The sequence below is a fragment of the Emys orbicularis genome, chromosome 18, assembly GCF_028017835.1.
Source record: "Emys orbicularis isolate rEmyOrb1 chromosome 18, rEmyOrb1.hap1, whole genome shotgun sequence".
Taxonomy (NCBI): Eukaryota; Metazoa; Chordata; order Testudines; family Emydidae; genus Emys; species Emys orbicularis.
The window spans coordinates 20,377,825-20,396,774 of NC_088700.1; the positions used below are offsets into that span (position 1 = coordinate 20,377,825).

The 18,950-nt window shown below is 48.0% G+C and overlaps 1 protein-coding gene across 1 annotated transcript; it reads right to left on the reverse strand.

Annotated features, from left to right (window-relative positions):
- Positions 1–3,941: 3,941 nt before the first annotated feature.
- Positions 3,942–18,519, reverse strand: LOC135891140 (ficolin-1-like). Its single transcript, XM_065418629.1, has 10 exons — positions 18,438–18,519; positions 16,677–16,790; positions 15,898–15,951; positions 15,600–15,635; positions 14,642–14,686; positions 13,605–13,640; positions 11,240–11,367; positions 10,098–10,227; positions 9,357–9,491; positions 3,942–4,189 (listed from the first exon to the last, which is right to left on the reverse strand). Exons 1-10 carry the CDS (start codon positions 18,517–18,519, stop codon positions 3,942–3,944), a joined length of 1,008 nt encoding a protein of 335 aa, XP_065274701.1.
- Between the last annotated feature and the right edge of the window lie 431 nt (positions 18,520–18,950).

Here is an 18,950-nt window from a genome sequence, read left to right on the forward strand (position 1 = left end):
AATCATGGACTGTCACCTGCAGAGCGACTGTTTGGCAGGAAGCTCAGAACAAGACTCTGTAATTCAGTAGTGATCCCGAAAGGCAATACTGACTTAGATGTCCATCTATAAAAAGGGAAATAAGGCCAACCTGGGAATTACAGACCAGTCATATTAACTTCAGTACCCAGAAAGATAATGTTGGTTTGTAGCTCATCTGGTCTTCTGGTGTGCTAGTTTCAAGCAAAGTTTCTCTGGAAATATCAGCTACTACTACAGCTGCAGCTTGTGTGGTACTGCACGAATTGTTTTCCTGACTTAAACCTTGCCACAATGACAGAGTCATGTGCCCTGAATTGAGATGCAGCTCACACATTTCTACTTTAGACTCCAGGGACTGATCAGGCAGTTTACAAAATGATAGTTTCTGCTTCTTAGGATCTTTGGAGGCCGTTTGAAATAACAAAAAAATCACTTTTTCTTTCCGTGCTCTAAAATCAGACCCGTATTTTTATTTATGGCTTTCATTTTCAAACACCATCCACTATGAGAATAACTAAGCTGGCAGCGTAGGCCTAAATGAAGTGTATTTTTGTGCTGCTTAATTTATCCTTGATTGTGGGAGGAATCCTTAAAAAAAAATATGTTGATTTTCCATGCAGAATCTAGCCGAGATAAGCTAGAGAGAGAGGCCGTAGCAGGCAGATACATACCTCTCAGCGTCCCACTGCATGAGAAGGCTCTAGACACAACCCATCCCACCAGCAGCTCCATCGGCACAGGCGCATACCCAGAGGCTGCGGCACCCTGCAGGATGGGAAGGAAACTTCTATTAGCAGCAGCCACTGCTGGGCATGCTCAGATGCTGTGGAGTTTTCAAAGGCCTTGCAGGGCAGGTGGCTATGGGTCCCCTGGGAGCAGCGGCGATATGTAGGGGGCTCATGTGGGGCCAGGTGCCCCCCTACCCCGATTGGCCTGCAGAGTGCGGGGGAGAGGGGCTCTGTCCTCCTGCTGCACCTGCCCACCCAGCATGCTTGGCCCCTGTCCCTGGCAGCAGGGCCTGGGCAGGGGGGAACCCGCCGCTGCTGCCACCTGCCCAGCCAAGCTCTCTTAGGCAGCTGCTGTGTTGCATGGAATAGCATCATGGAGCAGCTGGCTTCAGCCGGCGTGAGAAGTGGTTCCATCCCGCTCTCCGCCCGGCCTGGCTGCCAGAGAGAGCGACTGAACATGCCGGGGGGGGCACAGTGGGAGAAGGACAGAGCCTCCTGCCCCCCCCCCCCCCGAGATAATATGGGGCAGGGAAAGCATGGCGGCCCCACGCTGGGCATAGGACAACGGGGGGGTTGCTTGACAGAGATGATACGTGGGGTGGTCACATGTCCTCCCCTTTAGATTGTGCCCCCCACTATGGGGGAGGAGCATAAGCGGCAAGTTATATGGGGCCGTGGTGCCCGTGCTCCACCAATATTTAAGAACATGGGACTGGCTCAACCAGTGTTTGGGCTTACTACGCTTTGGGGGGCCCCACGCTTCAAGGGGATGTGGGGTCCAGGGCAGCATGGGGGATTAGCAGGGGGCCTGGCGCCGGCAGCAGCGAACAACCCAGCCCCAGCCCGCCCCTGCTCTGCTCTGCCCCACCAGCTCCCAGTGTCACTTGGGGGAGGGGGCAGAAGCCGGAAAGAGGTGGAGCAGGGGCTTGGGAGAAGGGGTGGATTGGGGGTGGGGAGGGAGTGGAGCAGGGGTAGGCTGGGGCCGGGTCTCTCGCTGCTGCTGGCGCCAGGCTCCCCGCTAACCTCCCAGGTCGCCCTGAACCACGTGCCCCCCTGAAGCGCAGGGCCCTCAAAGTGCAGGGTGGTTGACCAAGTCCGTCCTATGGACGGGATGGCTCTGCTTGGACCTGTTCTGGGCACCACCAAAAATTATATAAACCTGGTGCCCATGGGGAGGAGCATGAATCATCTATGCCTGGGAGCCCTATAAGAATTGGGGCTGACTGCCAGGGATGGGGTTAGATACCTGCAACCCATGCAATTGCATCAGCCCTGAGCCAGCGAAGGGGCCCCCTGCCGCGGTGATTGAGTGGGGCACTTGTGAAGGTGGGGTGCAGGAATCGAGCGGGAGAAGGTGGACGACAGGGGCAGATGAATAGCTGGTGCAGGCTCAAGGCTTCTTGGCCATACAACATATGCCCAGTGCAGGCCGCTGCTGTTGTTTGGGGCCTGCTGGATCTCCTAGGAAGAGCCGTGCTGAGCCCCACGGCCCACATTTGAATTTGCCCAGGGCGGGGGGGCTCCAAAAAGGTGGCTCTGCCGTGCAGTCTGGTGAATGGGAGCACCAATGGCAGAACCTTCAATTTGGTTGGAGGCCCCCCCACCCCTTCCCTCTCCTCCGGCTGCTTCCTAGAAGCTCTGACTCCAGCTGTGGTTTGCGGCTCTGACTCCCGCGGCAGCAGGTCTGGCTTTGGCAGGAGCAGTGGTGATGGCTCTTGCTGGTGCAGGGCCTGGAACTGGGTGGGGGTGTCGGGATGGACGGGGGAGCAGAGCAGGAGGTGCAGAGGCAGGGATGAGTGGGGGTGGGTGAGGGAAGTGAGATGGGCCTGGGTGCCGGTTTTTATTGTGGACCCCTTGTGATGGCATACGGGGTCCACAATAAAAACCGGCACCCAGGCCCATCTTTTTGTTCCTCTACCCCTGGCTAGGGTGACAGACAGCAAGTGTGAAAAATCGGGACAGGGGGTGGGGGCTAATAGGAACCTATATAAGAAAAAGACCCCAAAATCGGGACATCTGGTCACCCTACCCCAGCACATGGAGAGGGAGATGGGGGGAGGAGGTGGGACTTGGGGTCCAGTCAGCATTTGCTGACTTTGCTGATTGATAAATCTTCCACTGGGAATCCGACCAGCACAAAGAGGGGAGATTGTGGCCTGTTCTGTCTCACAAGGCACGAGCAGGCATGGGCTGGGCGATGGGACTTTCTAGTGCAGGTTTAGCCTGAGATCGTCTCAGTGCTCTTCTGTTTGCACCATCACCCTATTTAGACATGCCCCTTCGGCAGCCACCACGCTGCTGGCAGAGGTAGCGCCCCTCTCTTGTACTCCCCAGGGGAGCCAGACAAATAATGTCCCCGGCTGCCCTGGGTGCACTCTGCCCACAGTGTTCACAACACAGGGCCAGACACATTTCGGCTTTAATGCTATTGTGTGTACAAACAAATCTGAGACGTGGAAATCATTGAGCAGCCTTTGCTTTATTGACAGAGGGGAAGGTTCTCCAGCGGCAGAGGCAGCATCTGAGGGTAATGAGTCACTAACACCACAGGAAGAATTGCACGGCAGCGGTAGGAGCAGTCGTGGTGCGTCTGGGAATGGAATCAAGCGACAGCAGAGGCAGGCAAGAGAGGAGACATAACCTAGACAGCGCTGGCTGACATTTTCCAAACTATGAGATTTTCTGTGGACAAGCAGCTTTTTAAAAAACATATGAAAATGTTCATGAAAATATCATTGATGTGGTTGTAATGTTTTGTTTGGCAGGAAAAAAATCATGCTTTTTTAATGTTTTCAGCAATTCTTTTCTAAAATATTCTCGTGTTAATGACCAATTTTTGTTTCTTTCTAGAAAACCAGGATTTTGGTAAATGAGAAAATAAAATAACATTTTCAGATACTACGTATCAGGGAGAGGAATTAAAAACACAAAAGCAAAACTGGGTTAATTTAGAATCCTTTGAAATGAAAACCACTTTAAAATTCAATTTTTTCCCCACAAAACTATTCTTTTTACCAGTTCTAGTCCTAGTGCACTGTGCTGGGTAAGTGTGTATGATGATGTCTGCCCCCTCGTGGCTGGTGGATAAAGAAAAGATCTTTATTGTCATCTGCAGATTAATGTTCATTATGACAGGCCTATAATTGCTATATAAGAGCTAAGTATAATTATTACAATTGACTCCCTGATTGGCTACACGGGCCTCATTTTCATCTCTGACATCTTGTAGGAGTATTTGTGCCCTTTGCCTGTCAACCAGTTCACCCCATCAGCATAGCTTTCATGGGCTCCTTTCAGGTATAATCCATTCAGGTTGGACATATGACAATTCCCGTACCACCAGCCCCCTTTAAAGGTTACAGCACAGTTAATAAGAGACATGTCATTGTCGCGGTCGTGGGTTGTAAACATCATGCCGTTGTGTTCGATTAAAGAATCCCCTGTGGAAACAATTGGGTTTATTTACTACATATTTTTTACAGACACAAGGTGGGTGAGATAATCTCTTATTGTTTATTTATTGAATTTTTATAGTTCAGTTCCCACAGCCCAGCCTGGTGGTTCTGCAGTGGGGTTACTAACTTTCTCCCTTCACCAGGCAGAAGAACTCTCCCTGGGGTCAGGAGAGAGACTGCAATTCTACTTCCAGAGAGGAACATTTTTCACCAGGCCATATTCTGAGTGTATCTCCGCACAAGATCGGATAGGAAACTCTTCAGCCTGTCATGACTTAAGTCAAAGACCAAAGTAAAAAAGGTGCTAATCAGGCAGGGCCGGCTCTACTGTTTTTGCCGCCCCAAGCAGCGTGCCGAATTGCCGCCGCGGACGGCGGGGGAAGTCCGTGTGCCGTTAGGGCGGCACGCGCGTTTCCGCAATGGTGGCAATTCAGAGGCAGCTCCTGTCTTCAGCCGGAAGACAGAAGCCACCGAATTGCCGCCGCGGGCAGCTGAACATAGAAGCTGCCGCTGAATTTCCGCCGCTGCGGAAACACGCGTGCCGCCCTAACGGCACACGGACTCCCCCCGCCTTCCGCGGCGGCAATTCGTCGCGCTGCTTGGGGCAGCAAAAACACACTGACTGCCGCCCCTTGCTGATTGCCGCCCCAAGCCCCTGCTTGGAATGCTGGTACCTGGAGCCGGCCCTGTAATCAGGGAAGTTTTATTCACCGATGATGCTTCCCTCATAGCCCACGATGAAGATCTATTACGAGAACTCATGGACCACCGTTAAAGTATCTGTCAGGCATTTGCACTCACCATCAGCATCAAGAAAATGGTTGTATTAGGACAGGGGGTCCACAAGATCCTTCAATCACCTTAAATGCCAACCAGCTAGAAGTCGTCCAAAAAGTTCAGCTATTTAGGTTCTACAGTGACCACAAGCCTCTCACTGGATGAAGAACTAAATGTTCCCATTGGAAAGGCTGCCACCACCTTCAGCAGACTAACTAAAAGAGCCTGGAACAACTCAAAGTTTACCATCAAGACCAAAATGCTAGTGTACCAAACCTGCTTCCTCAGCACTCTCATGTATGGTGGGGAAACATGGACACCTTATGCTCATCAGGAGAAAAGGTTAAACAGTTTCCACTTATGCTGTTTACGCTGCATACTCAACACCAAATGGCAAGATAAAGTCACCAATGCAGAGGTTCTTCAAAGGGCAAATTTACCAAGTATGACAAGCAAAGATGACTGCGCTGGCTGGGCCATATGAGTAGGTTGGAAAATGGATGCATACCCAAGGATGCTATATGGGGAGCTATCAGAGGGAACAAGAACAACAGGACGTCCCAAGCTTTACTATAAAGACACATGCAAATGAGATATGAAGGAATTGGAGTTGATCCTGACCTATGAGGAACCTTGGCAAATGATCGTAACAAGTGGCGCCATCGTCTCCATCAGGGTTTCAAAGTCCATGACAGAAGCTGGCTCCTACAGCTTGAAGAGAAAAGGGGCCATAGGAAGCAAGCAGCTCCCAACCAAGATAGATATATTTGCAACAACTGCCAAAGATCGTGCAAATCTGGGATTGGACTATTCAGTCACATGAGACATTGCAAACCATCTACATCATAGGCTGCAATTCCCACCATCTCTTGTAGATGAAATGATGCCAAAAAATTATAGTCTGATCTCAGTTACACCACAATAAATCCAGAGTAACTCATTGCCGTCAATATGCTCAGTCCTTGGGTGTCTTGAAATCAGTTTGCACTATCGTGATGGTATAATGTGAGCCCAATGTGCTCCTAACCCAATAGCTTAGCCCGGAGCCTTCGCTATGATCACAGAATCATAGAAATGTCGGGCTGGAAGGGACCTTGAGAAGTCATCAAGTGCAACCCCCTGGGCTGAGGCAGCACCAAGTAAATCTAGACCATCCCTGACAGGTGTTTGCCCAACCTGTTCTTTAAAACTTCCAGTGATGTGGATTTCACAGCCTCTGTTGGAAGCCTATTCCAGAGCTTAACAACCCTTATACTTAGAAATTTAATTCTAATATCTAACCTAGATCTCCTTATCACAGATTAAGCTGGTCACTTCTTGTCCTACCTTCAGTGAACATAGAGAACAATTGATCATAGTCCTCCTTATAACAGCCCTTAACATATTTGAAGACTGTTACCAGATTTACCTCCCACCCCCAGTCTTCTTTTCTCAAGACTACACATCACCAGTTTTATAACTTTTCCTCATAGGTCAGGTTTTCTAAACCTTTTATCATTTTTCGTGCTCTCCTCTGAACTCTCTTCAATTTGTCCACATCTTTCCTAAAGTGTGGTGCCCGGAATTGGACACTTTTCTCTGGCTGAGGCCTCCTCCATGCTGAGTAGACCATGACAATTACCTACTGTTTCTTACATGCCACAGTCTTGAAAACACACCCAGAATGGTATTAGCTTTTTGTGAAACTACATCACATTGTTGACTCATATTCAATTTGCGATCCACTCTAAACCCCAGTTCTTTTTCAGCAATACTACCACCAAGCCAGTTATTCCCCATTCTGGAGATGTGCATTTGATTAGTCTTTCTTAAGTGAATCACTTTGCATTTGTCTTTACTGGATTTCACCTTGTTGAATTCAGACAAATTCTCCAATTTGCCAAAGTCATTGTGCATTCTAATCCTGTCCTCCAAAGTGCTCACAACCCCTCCCAGTTTGGTGCCATCTGGAGATTTTATAAGCATATGCTCCACTCAATTATCCAACTAATTAATGAAAATATTGACTACTATCGGACTCAGGACTGATCCCTGCAGAACTCCATTAGATACACCCTCCCAGCTTACCATTGATAACTACTCTGTGAGCACAGTCTTTCAACCAGTTGTGCACCCACCTTATAGTAATTGCACCCACACTGCATTTCCCTAGTTTGCTTATTGAGAATGCCATGTAGGATTTTGTCAAAAGTCTTACTAAAATCAAAATATATCTTGTCTACTGCTTTCTCCTTATCCACTAAGCCAGTAACCCTGTCAAAGAAGGAAATTAGGTTGGTTTGACATGATTTGTTCATGAGAACTCCATGGTGGATATTGCTAATTAATCCTATTGTCCTCCAGGTGTTTACAAATTGATTGTTTAATAATTTGAGTGAGTATTTTTCCAGATATCAAGTTAGGCTGACTGGCCTACAGTTCCCCGGGTCCCGTTTCCCCCCCTTTTTAAAGATAGGTACTATGTTTTCCCTTCTCCAGTGTTCTGGGACCTCACCCATCCTCCAGGAGTTCTCCGGATAATTATTAATGGTTCTGAGATTGTAGCTCTTTTAGTCCCTTCGGATGAGTTTCGCCAGGTCCTCCTGACTTGAATACATTTAACTTATCTAAATATTGTATAACCTTCCCCTCCCCCCATTTGGGCTTGCATTCCTTCCCCCTTATTGTTAATAGTGTGTTGCGTATGTCATCGCCAGTAACCTTTTTAGTGAAGATTGAAACACACTAGCCACGAAACACCTCAGCCTTCTTGATGTCATCAGTTAGCTCTCCATTCCTGTTAAGTAAGGAACTACACTTTCTTTCATCTTTCTCTTGCTGCTAATATATGTAAAGAACCTCTTCTTACGGCTTTTTCTGTTCCTTCCTAGGTGTAACTTATTTTGTGCCTTAATCTTTTTGATTTTGTCCCTACATGGGTATGCTACTCTTTTGTACTTCTCCTTGGCACTTTGTCCTTCCTTTCCTTAGAATAAAGAAATCTGTGACTAACACGGCTACCCCCTGATACTTCACCCAAATTGTCTTCCGCCTTCAGATTCGCTCTCAATTCCTCCTTGTTGGTCAGAATTAAGTCTAAAATGGCTGGTCCCCCTGGTTACTTCCTCCACAAAATGGTGTCCCCAATATATACCAAGGGCTTATCAGAAGTTTTGTGTTTTTCTTTATTACTTTTCCAACAAACGTCTGGGTAGTTAAAGTCCCTCATTACTATAGTACACCGTACCAAGAGGTCATTTCTATTTATTATCCTTTTTTTCTTTACCCAGAGACTGTCAGTTGTCTGCCTCTCGCCTCCTCCTGGAGCAGAGAACAAGTGTATATATTCAGGCTATATAATTCAACGCCTCCTCCCTTTTTACCTTGCCTGTCCCTCCAAAACAAGCTGTACCCCACTATACCAATATTCTAGTAATGAGACTCATCCCACCAAGTTTCTGTGATGCCACTTACGTAGTAAATTTACTATTGTACTAATCCTTCCACTTCTTCCTGTTTATTCCCCATCCACCTGGCATTTATGTAGAGGTATCTGAGATTTTGAGTATATGCCTCTACTGGTTACTCTCTTCTTCCTCCTCTGACCCTACATGTCCCCTCCCCAAAAAAATCTGGCCCTCTGTTAAGGTGGCCCTTTTTTACGCTTAGCTGTTGGCTTTTGTCCCCTGCCTCTTTTAAACCTAGTTAAAAGGCCTTCTCCCTAGCTGGCTTGTGGGTGTGCCTAAGCAATCCTGCAGTGATGTGTAGAGGACTCTGCATGGCACAACATATTTCTGTCTCTGGTATGCGGGGGTCCGGATGCATAGTTTGCATAAAATGGGGAATATCTAACCACACAATGACTTGTACCAATCCTGGTGTGCCTACTTAGTTTAATTCAGATAGTTGTATGGGGCATTAAGATCTAATTTAGGAAAACAACCAACAGTAGCTGTGCCTAGGGATAGCTCAGTGGTTTGAGCATTGGCTTCCTAAAACCAGGAGTCTGAATTCAATCCTTGAGGGGGGCATTTAGGAATCTGGGGAAGAAAAAAAAATCTGTCAGGGACAGTACTTGGTCCTGCTATTGAAGGCAGGGGACTGGAGTTGATAGCCTCTCAAGGTCCCTTCCAGCTCTATGAGATAGGTATATATTCATTATTCTGCTTTCAGTCCTTCACTAGGCAGGATATCCATATTATACTATATGTTTTGTTTTCACTAAACCTTGTGTTTCTCCTTTAATAGTTCAGCAGGAGAATAACTGATGTTTCATGACAGACATCACTCCCACAGATTACCTCGCCTTTTGCTTCTGCCATAGAATACTCTGCATCACTTTTGCTTTCCATTTTTCCATCTGCCACAGAGGGTAAAGGATGAGCTGAGAATCTACCTGCAGTGCCAGTAACAAAGGGTCCAATGATCAGCGTGTATTTCTCAGTCTCTCCTGCAACTTTGAATGACGAGAAGATAGCAAATTCATGGTTGTTGTCAAAATCTCTGAGATCGATGCGAAGCTCATTGGGACCTTTAGAAAACAATTTGAAAGCAAAATGTTCAGCACCTTCCATTAGTTTTTATTGCTATTATTGTTTGTTTTTATTGCAGAAGCCCCTGAAGACTCTAAACACGAATCAGGCTCCATTATGTTGGGACCATTATGATCATCTAGTTTGAATTGCCTGCATCACACACATCACAGAGTTTCACCCACTGATTCTTGCATCAAGCCAATATCTTCATATTGACCTTTATCAATTCAATTTCCATCCACCAACCTAACCTCCCTATTAAAAAACTGCTTCATGTTATGCTTTGCTAAGGTAGTTTGGAATCTATGACCTCATCCAGGTTGTACCATCCCTTATTGCTGTACTGTGGGCGAACCACCAGAGGACCAAATGCTGCTCCATGAATCATGACTGGAGCCAGCCCAGCTACCACAGCATTATTGGTTTCAATAGCTTTGTGTGGCAGGACTGGGCTGTAAGGAACAGGAAGGGGTGTCTGGAGCAGAAGGGTTACCTCTACCGATAGTACAACTCTATACCCTGTATCCATGACTAAAATGTGGGAACAAAACTTGGTGGAGAAGGTTGCTGTAAGGAAAAGAATGCGTCAGTGATGTCTTTACCAAGGGATGATAACAGGTGAATATTGTCGTTCCCCAGCCAGAATTCTGACAGCCGGCTGCCAAAACCTCTTTTGTATGAATTCCAGTCACGGTAAAAATCCACAGAGCCATCCACCCGTCTCTGGAACACCTGCAGCGAAACAGGAGGTTCTTAGCTGGGAAATCCCACATTGATTTCCATCCTACGTAGAGCAGGAGGCCAGAAACTCTGAGACTGTAAATCATTGGATGAGATTTAATGTGGTCAGATCTATGTCAGCCTCAGGTGACTACCACAGATGGAGGCTCGTCCCACAGGATCATATTAAATCTTGGCAGCAACAGCACTAGGTTAAAGGATCACATGGTCTGAAATCCACAGCACTGAACTGGCAATCAGGAGGCCTGGGTTCTATACCCAGTTCTGCCACTTGGGCAAGTCACATCCCCTCTGCTTTCGTTGCGGCCCTTTGTCTGCCTTGTCTATGGAGAGTGTGAGCTGTAAAGGACAGTGGCTGTCTCTCAGTGGGTGTGTTCAGCACCCAGCGCAATGGGACCCTGATCTTCATCAGATTCTCTAGGCATGACTGGGATATAAATAAGCAGAATAATAAATTGGAAGGTTTAAATGTGATGTACATACAGGGTTCAAACCCCTCAGCTCCCTCGAACGCTCTCTCCACTCCTACTCAGGTGGTGCCTGAGCGACAGAGCAGCTGAGTCACCAGGCCTGTGACAGAAGTGGAAGGAAGAAGGAATTCTGGTTCCAGAGTCTGGGCAGCTATTGAGGAGGCTCTGACGGCCAGGCAGAGAATAGCCAGGAGAAGGGAAACCTGGTTAACTGTGTCAGACCAGTGACAAATGTCCCCTCAGACTGGGGCTTTTAGATTCTAAAGATCCGGGTTCCCTCCATGAAACCCATTGTGTTCACAACCAAGTTATCTCCACAACCAAGGATTAGGGAGGCTTAGAAGGGCTCAGGAAGTGTTTGTGTTTTTTATTTCAGCTAACCATGGTGAGCTAACAGCTTCAGAGCTTCTGTCCTCATGCTTTTCTCCTAGCTAGAACCCACTGGGTAAGGGCCACCTCCCATTTTTGGGACAGAAAACTGTTTGTTGTTCAAGAAAAAATGTCCAATGAGCTTCATTGTGCTCAGTTCTTACAATCCATCCTCCACCATCTGTGTCCATGTCACACAGCACGGTCATGGCGTTACAGTCACGGGGGTAGATGGTGTACCAGCCGCTCATGATGTTCCCTCTAGCTAACAGCTCCTTGCAGTTCTTTGCTCCTGGTTGAAAGAGGAACTGAAATATGTAAATTGGTTGTATAACTCTCCTTGGAGCACAGATTCATAGGCTGCTTTATGTTGCACTGGGGGCCAAATCAATTGCAGAATTAGGTAACTAGAAAACAATCTTTGAGCCACCATCTCCTCTCCTCCCCACTGCAGTGTTTGGGAATTGGGTAGTATCCCTTTAAATAGTTTGTGGTCCCTCTGTGTTCTATCTTTGGAAACCTACCACAGCAGCAGCCTATGTACCCATCTACGCTTTTCATGCTCTCTGTAGTTAGCAAACCAAGTAATTTAGACTGCAATGTGCCAGTGTGGTTGTATGAAGTTTGTTTGCAAGAGGAAAAGACACAACCACCTGCCCAGCCCCCTGTGTTCTGTGTGAGACCAGCTCAACCTGAACAGAGGATTGGCTCAAAGCGTCTTGAAAACTCATGGAAACTGAAATGTGCACGAAAATTTGTACTGCAAGTGCCTATGCAGCATTTTGAAATCTCTGTGTGAGTCAGAAGGGCTTCCAGTCATTATGTGACTTGGGTGAGCACTCACCCCGAAAAAATATCAGATACTCACAGGAATACTCACATCAAACAAAAAGAACAGGAGTACTTGTGGCACCTTAGAGACTAACAAATTTATTTGAGCATAAGCTTTCGAAAGCTTATGCTCAAATAAATTTGTTAGTCTCTAAGGTGCCACAAGTACTCCTGTTCTTTTTGCTGATACAGACTAGGGTTACCATACGTCCGGATTTCCCCGGACATGTCCGGCTTTTTGGTACTCAAATCCCCGTCCGGGGGGAATTGCCAAAAAGCCGGACATGTCCGGGGAAATAGGGAGGCAGCATAAGCCAAGGTCCGCCTGGCCCCAGCATACCCGCCGGGTCCGCAGCGCAGCCCAGCCGCCCGGCTACATTGTAGCGAGCTCGGGCGGGGGAAGGGGGGGCGCAGCCGCAGAAGGCGGCGAAGGGGCCGCTGCTGCCCCCGGAGGCCGGGCGGACCGCGCGCCCCAGCCGAGCCCGCAGGACCACGGGGAGGCCGGGCACAGCCAACGGCTCGGGCTTCCCTCACGGGCGGGGACTCCCCGGCCACTGGGGGACCCTTCCTGCGGCCGCATCACCCCGCGCAGCAGGAAGGAGGCTGCGGCGCGGGGCAGGGAGTGTGGCGTGTGCCGGGGGCTGCAGGGACCCGCGCTGCCCCGGTCGCCGCTGAGCATCCGAAGCCCCCGCCAGGCAGAGGCTGCCGGGGGAGCGGGGGAGCTGGGCAGGCGGGGGGGGTGCAGAGGCTGCAGGGGCAGGGGGGCGCAGGGGCAGGGCAGACGGGGGCACAGAGGCTGCAGCGGGGAGGGTGCAGGGGCTGCAGGGCGAGGAGGAGCAGGGCAGGCAGGGGCAGGGGGGCGCAGGGGCAGGGCAGGCGGTGGGGTGCAGAGGCTGCAGGGCGAGGAGGAGCAGGGCAGGCAGGGGCATAGAGGCTGCAGGGGCAGGGGGGCGCAGGGGCAGGGCAGGCGGTGGGGTGCAGAGGCTGCAGGGGCGGGGGGGTGCAGGGGATGCAGGGCGAGGAGGAGCAGGGCAGGCAGGGGCATAGAGGCTGCAGGGGCAGGGGTCGCAGGGGAAGGGCAGGTGGGGGGCGCAGAGGCTGCAGGGGCGGGGGGGGGTGCAGGGGATGCAGGGCCAGTGGGGAGCAGGGGGCACAGAGGCTGCAGGAGCGGGGGGGGGGGGTGCAGGGGCTGCAGGGCGAGTGGGGAGCAAGGAAGCACTTAGCAACCCCCAACCAAGATCAGAGCGGGAGGGAGGAGGGGGAATGTGGGGTGCTCAGAGGAGGGGGGCAGAGTTGGGGCAGGGACTTTGGGGAAAGGATTGGAATGGGGGTGGGGAAGGGGCGGAGTTGGGGTGGGGCTGGGGGCAGGACCGGGGCCCCATGGAGTGTCCTCTTTTTTAAATGTTTGAATATGGTAACCCTAATACAGACTAACACGGCTGCTACTCTGAAACCTCACATCAAACAGTTTGCAAGGGAACCCATCGGCTGAAACGTATTTCCACAAAAGATTCACTGGCCAATTGCTAACAGCAAACAACTTCATTTTAAAAGATCCAAGTCTCTTTGCGGATAGTTTGAGAACAGCAAATGGGGTAAATCACAGATGTCTTTTTTTGTAATTTGTCTATCTCTATTTTCATGTTTGGGTCTCTGGATGGAATGAGATGACATTTAGTGGTCATAAGAAACTCTCACCTTTCTTACACTGTTTGTCTTCCAGGTCTTCCTCCACTGGTCATGAAAAGAAACACAATAGAAAGTGAAATGGAACCATATCTGAACATTCAAAAAAGAGGACACTCCACAGGGGGTGTCGGCCTCACCCACAGTCCACCCCCGCTCCTCCCAGGCTCCGCCCCCACACTGCCCCAGGTCCCGCCCCCTCACTACTCGGCCCCGCCACTGCACTTCTCCTCACCCCCTGGCCCACCGCTGGCTTGCTATGTCCCTCCTCACTCCCCTGCCAGAAACCCCCATGCCCGCCCTGAGAACCCCCCGCCTGCCGCTGGCTTGCCACTTCTTGCCTCCTCACCCCCGCCCACCCACCCGCCTCTGGCTCCCTCGCTGCTCGCCTCTTCAACCCCCGCTGGCCTTTACAGCCCCCCCACTCACCTACTCACCCCTCACCTCTTCAACCCCCGCTGCCCGTCGCTGGCCTTTTTAGCCCCCCCCCCCCCCCCCCCCCGCTCACCTACGCACCCCTCACCTACTCAACCCCCGCTGCCCTCCTCTGGCCTTTTCACCCCCCAGCTCACCTACTCATCCCTCACCTACTCAACCCCAGCTGCCCGCCGCTGGCCTTTTCACCCCCCCCCCACCTACTCACCCCTCACCTACTTACCCCCACCTACTCAACCCCCGCTGCCCACCCCTGGCCTTTTCACCCCCCAGCTCACCTACTCACCCCTCCTGCCGCAGGTCCCTCTGGCTCCTAGGATCAGAGGCAGCTGAGAGGTCTCCACGTGCTGTGCCCGCCACAAGCGCAAGCTCCGTGGCTCCCATTGGCCAGGAAAAGCGCCAATGGGAGCTGCCGGAGCTGCGGAGCAGGGCTTGTTTTTGTCTGAGGGGCTATTTCTTACAGGAGGATTAATATAGATATTGTGGACATGGTAACTATTGTGGACACGGTAACTATTCAAGAAGCAAGCTTTTTAAGCCACTTAATTGTTAGTGCTGCAAAAATAAAACGGAACTGATGGGCTCAGTAGAAAGGAGAGTGCTGAGGGTCTCACCAACAGTTGCAGGGGCTCCCGTAGCTCCCAGGGCTCCTTTATCTCCTAAAAAAAGAACTCAGAATAAAATCCTGGTTTAGCCTGGAGGTCACCTACATAATTCAACATCTCACTACAACAATCGCTTGGGTTTACTTGTGTGGAGGGGCTAGATCAAGGCCTATGCACCACCTACACTCTGCACAATCTGCTAAAGTTGGCGTTTTGTGGGACTTAAGTATGTTGCCAAATCTCATGATTTTGTCAGGAGTCTCATGATAATTACTGTTTTCCTTAAAGCCCAAGCTTCTGGGGTCAAGTGGATATGACATAATTACAGCCGTCAGCCTCAAAAAAAAGGTAAGTCTCTAACCATCAAAGCTATGGTGAAAGCTTCAAAATGTGACCCCAGTGCACCCTAAATACTCAAAAAGGCAAAGAAAAAGTACACCACATCTATTATTTTTCCATAATTTCATGATTTTAAAACCAGTCTTCTGATTTTTCATGAAACCGATTTAAATTTTTCAAAGATTTGGGGTTGGTAGTACTGCATTTATCTTATCTTGTCTTCTGCATTGGCTGAAATGAAATAGGCTTAGGCTACCTCTACACTGCAGTTGAAATTTATTTCCTGTGACTGCATAGGACCTCATGACATATCAGACATTATAATTAGAGCTGGGTGAAATTTTTCCAGCTAATATTTTATTCACAATTTAGAAATGTTCTAACTCCTCATTTTGAAACAATGTTTTGTTTTGTCATTCGGCTATTAAACAAAAACAAAAAGGGGACACTTCTTGTTTAACCGGAACCAATTTCATTTCAGATTTTTTGTTTGGCAAGAAGCTGGAAGGAAAAATTGTACAATGAAACGGGGCGGGGGGGGATTGTTGCTCCCAATTTCTCTATCACCATGAATAGCACCAAAAAGTGCCCTGCTCTGCAGTGAGAAGAATCATCTGAGGTCTCTCACCTTTCACTCCAGTGGGGCCAGCAGGACCTCTTTCTCCTAATTGAACAAAAAATAAGATAGGAAAGACTGATCAGAGATACCAAGATCTTGACAGTGGATCAGAACTGAAGTTCTGTTGCAATAATAAACCCTTTCTTGTCAAATATAGAGTGAAGGGAAGTTATGGTAGTTTTGGAGTCCAGATATTATAGGAATTGGTGTTTTATAACTAGCTCTAATTGATATTTGATTAAAAACGTATTTCCTGTTCTTAGGTCACCTGTAGGAATACACAGTTCTCTGCCCTTTGTTACTTTACCTTTTGAACCAGTTTGTCCCGCCTTTCCAGGGATCCCCTGAGGTCCCCGTTGTCCTGCAAACATAGAAAACTGACTGAATAGTTTACAAGGTAGCGTAAATACTGAGAACATAATCCCCACCCACCATCCCAACCTGGAATTACAATAACCCATCTGTGTCGAAATTCAAATAATGTATCTGCACCTGGCTCGCTGAGTCCCTGATCTCACATCAGGATGCCCTAGCATGGACTCTTGCATGGAGGCCCATTGAAGTCAAAGGGACAAGCACATCTTGCTGCCAGGTGAGAACCAAAGCTGGTAAACAACCATTTTATACATGCTACCATTAAAAATGTCATGGCTCATGATAATAATCATGATTTACTCTTCTCTAGCCCCTCTCATCCAAACTTCTCAAAGCGCTTTACACAGATCAAAGAAATGTGCCTCAGATAACCTCTGGGAGGTAAAGGACCATTATAGCCATTATACAGAGAAGAAAACTGAGGCTCAAAGAGAGTGATTTGACTAAGGTCACACAGCGAGCCAGTGACAGAGATGCGGAAAGAACCAGGACTTGGTTGCCAATCTGACAACCCAAAGGGAATGGACAATATTTCAGAGCTTGGTTATTCTGAAGCTCCAATCACTTGCCACAGGATATGGGAGATGCCATGTGAGTTTCCTCATATCAGGGTTGAGGGGAATCTCCAAAGTCTGAGCATATTACAAAAGTAATTCCCATTTACGTCAGCACCAGCCATCCCTGATTCCCATTCAGTGCCTGGGAACGTACCTCGCGTTCCTGCATTTCCTGGGTCTCCTCTGGGCCCTGTGGCACCTGGAATTCCAGAGCAGCCTTGGAGCATGGAGAGTTGATCAGTACTGTTGAAACCCACTAAGCTCACCTCTGGGGAAAGAAATGATCCATAATCAATGATTGTTGGGTTCTCAGGATCTGAAACATTTTGCAGAAATCCAGAGGGATATACCCAGCAAATGAAAGCCTAGATAGTTCCTTGGTTTTCTTTTCTCTATTAGTGATAAATCCAACGTTTTCTTCAGTTTTATGCATTTCAGAGACAATGCCCTAATATGAAAAGTTGGGGGTTATTACAATTAGTCTTTGTTTTAAGTTATAGTGAAAACAAAAGTTATTAAATATTTGTATTTAAAAGAAATCGCTTCAAAGTTCATTTTGATGTACACATCCCTCTGCAGTGTTTGCAACCCCACCATTGCAGCTTGTGTCAGTTCATGAGAATCTTTTAACGAAATTAACTACAGAGAAAGAAAAGCGGAATGAAATGCAGAGGAGAAACAAACAGCTGCCATTCAGTGAAGAAATTGCGCAAAAGTAAAATAATTTAAAAAACAGTTGCTCTTAGAAGCTCAAGTAATACATTTTAAAGAACTAAATATGTTTTTAACCTAACAGTCCCCTCTCTATATTAGACACATTGTGAGATTTAAAATTATTTATAGGGACATCAGTGGAGAAAAATAGGGACATACCTGTCAACTCCATTGAGCTCTACTGATGTGGAAATTTTTGAGGTAAACAAAATGTGGGTGGACATGGTTAATATTACCTGTGATATAGGAACTCTACCTCCAAATATGGAACATTTGGGCATAAGTTGTACATAGCAAATGATTTTCAAAATGATCATGAATGTAAGGAGATGAAACGAGAAAGCAATACTGCTCTGAAATATTACATTAATTTATGCATAAGATGGCAAAACCTGTATTCAATCCTTATTTAGCAAACGACCCATTTCCTTCAAAGAGACCATTTGCCTGAATGACGTCTGCACAAATTTGACTAAGTCTTGCATAAGGATCCCAGGATTTCATGATGAACTAAAATAAACCTTCAAATGCTGCTGGATTCTCAACCCAAAGTGCAGAAATGAATGTGCTGACAAGGAAAGAGTTGTATAGTGGATTTGCGGTGATAGATACACAACAGTTGCAATTTTACAAATAATCATCTTAATTTGGTAAACGTGAATTTTAAAAAGCAGAGGGATCTGAAATCATAGGCTCACTCTGAGCTTTGAAGATTGAGATTTTATTTTCCAGAATTTAGGTCATCTGCCTGTGTGGGTCGGTCAGTCGCCAGATTGGAAATGCTTTGGCCCCAATATGCAAAGGAGATGGGAGCTTTAGACGGAGAGATTCCAGCAGCAGCATAGAGAGGTTAGAAGACAGTAAATGAGCATGAGGGAGAGGAGGTCAAGTCAAATTTTGCAGAACCTCAGTGAAGACAAGAGACAACAATTTCACAACATTATCTGCAAAAACTGTGTCCTATTTTTGAACACCTCTAGTCTGTGATGGGCACTTCTGCAATATAGAGTAATTTCTACAAAGGAATTTTGTACAAAGAAGCTGTTCTTTTTATTATTTAAAAAGCACCATGAGCAGGCAAAGCACTTTCTAGACATGTAGGACAACAAACATTCCTGAACAGTTCCCAGTTCCCCAGGGTCCAGGTTGGCAAGAACCACGGTATGAAACGCTGTTGGGAACAGGACTGTCTTTCACTCACCTGGGCAGGTGTCCTGAGCCTGACAACCCGCTGCTGCTAGACAGAGTAAAGAGAGGAGGGTTTTCTGGGCAGCTCTTCCCATGGCTAGTGCTGGTCTCTGCAACGGCAGCTCCACTTGTCTCTCTCCACCTTCTCCTCTACTTTAGTATGTCAGTTCCTGTAAACCTTTTATATGCAATAACGAGAGAGCCCAGAGCAAATAAAACTCTCTGCCTCCGGCATCTCAGCGCCTCCTTCCCACTCTCCACATTCCAGCAGTTTCCACGGAGATGTTTATGCTGCAGCGGTCACAACTGTAGCTGATTAAATGGTCTGATAGGACATGTTCAGTACTGGACTAGCAGCCGTTGCTTCCCCCGCACAGCAAACGCAGTATCGTGCAATGATGATTATTGAACGGAGCCAGTCTGAATCTTTGCTCACAAAGTTAAGTCATGTGAATGTGTCTTCTGAAGTATTAAAATAGGGTGCCAAATGATGAGGCCAAGCTGACTTTCTCCATCCCTTCAAAGC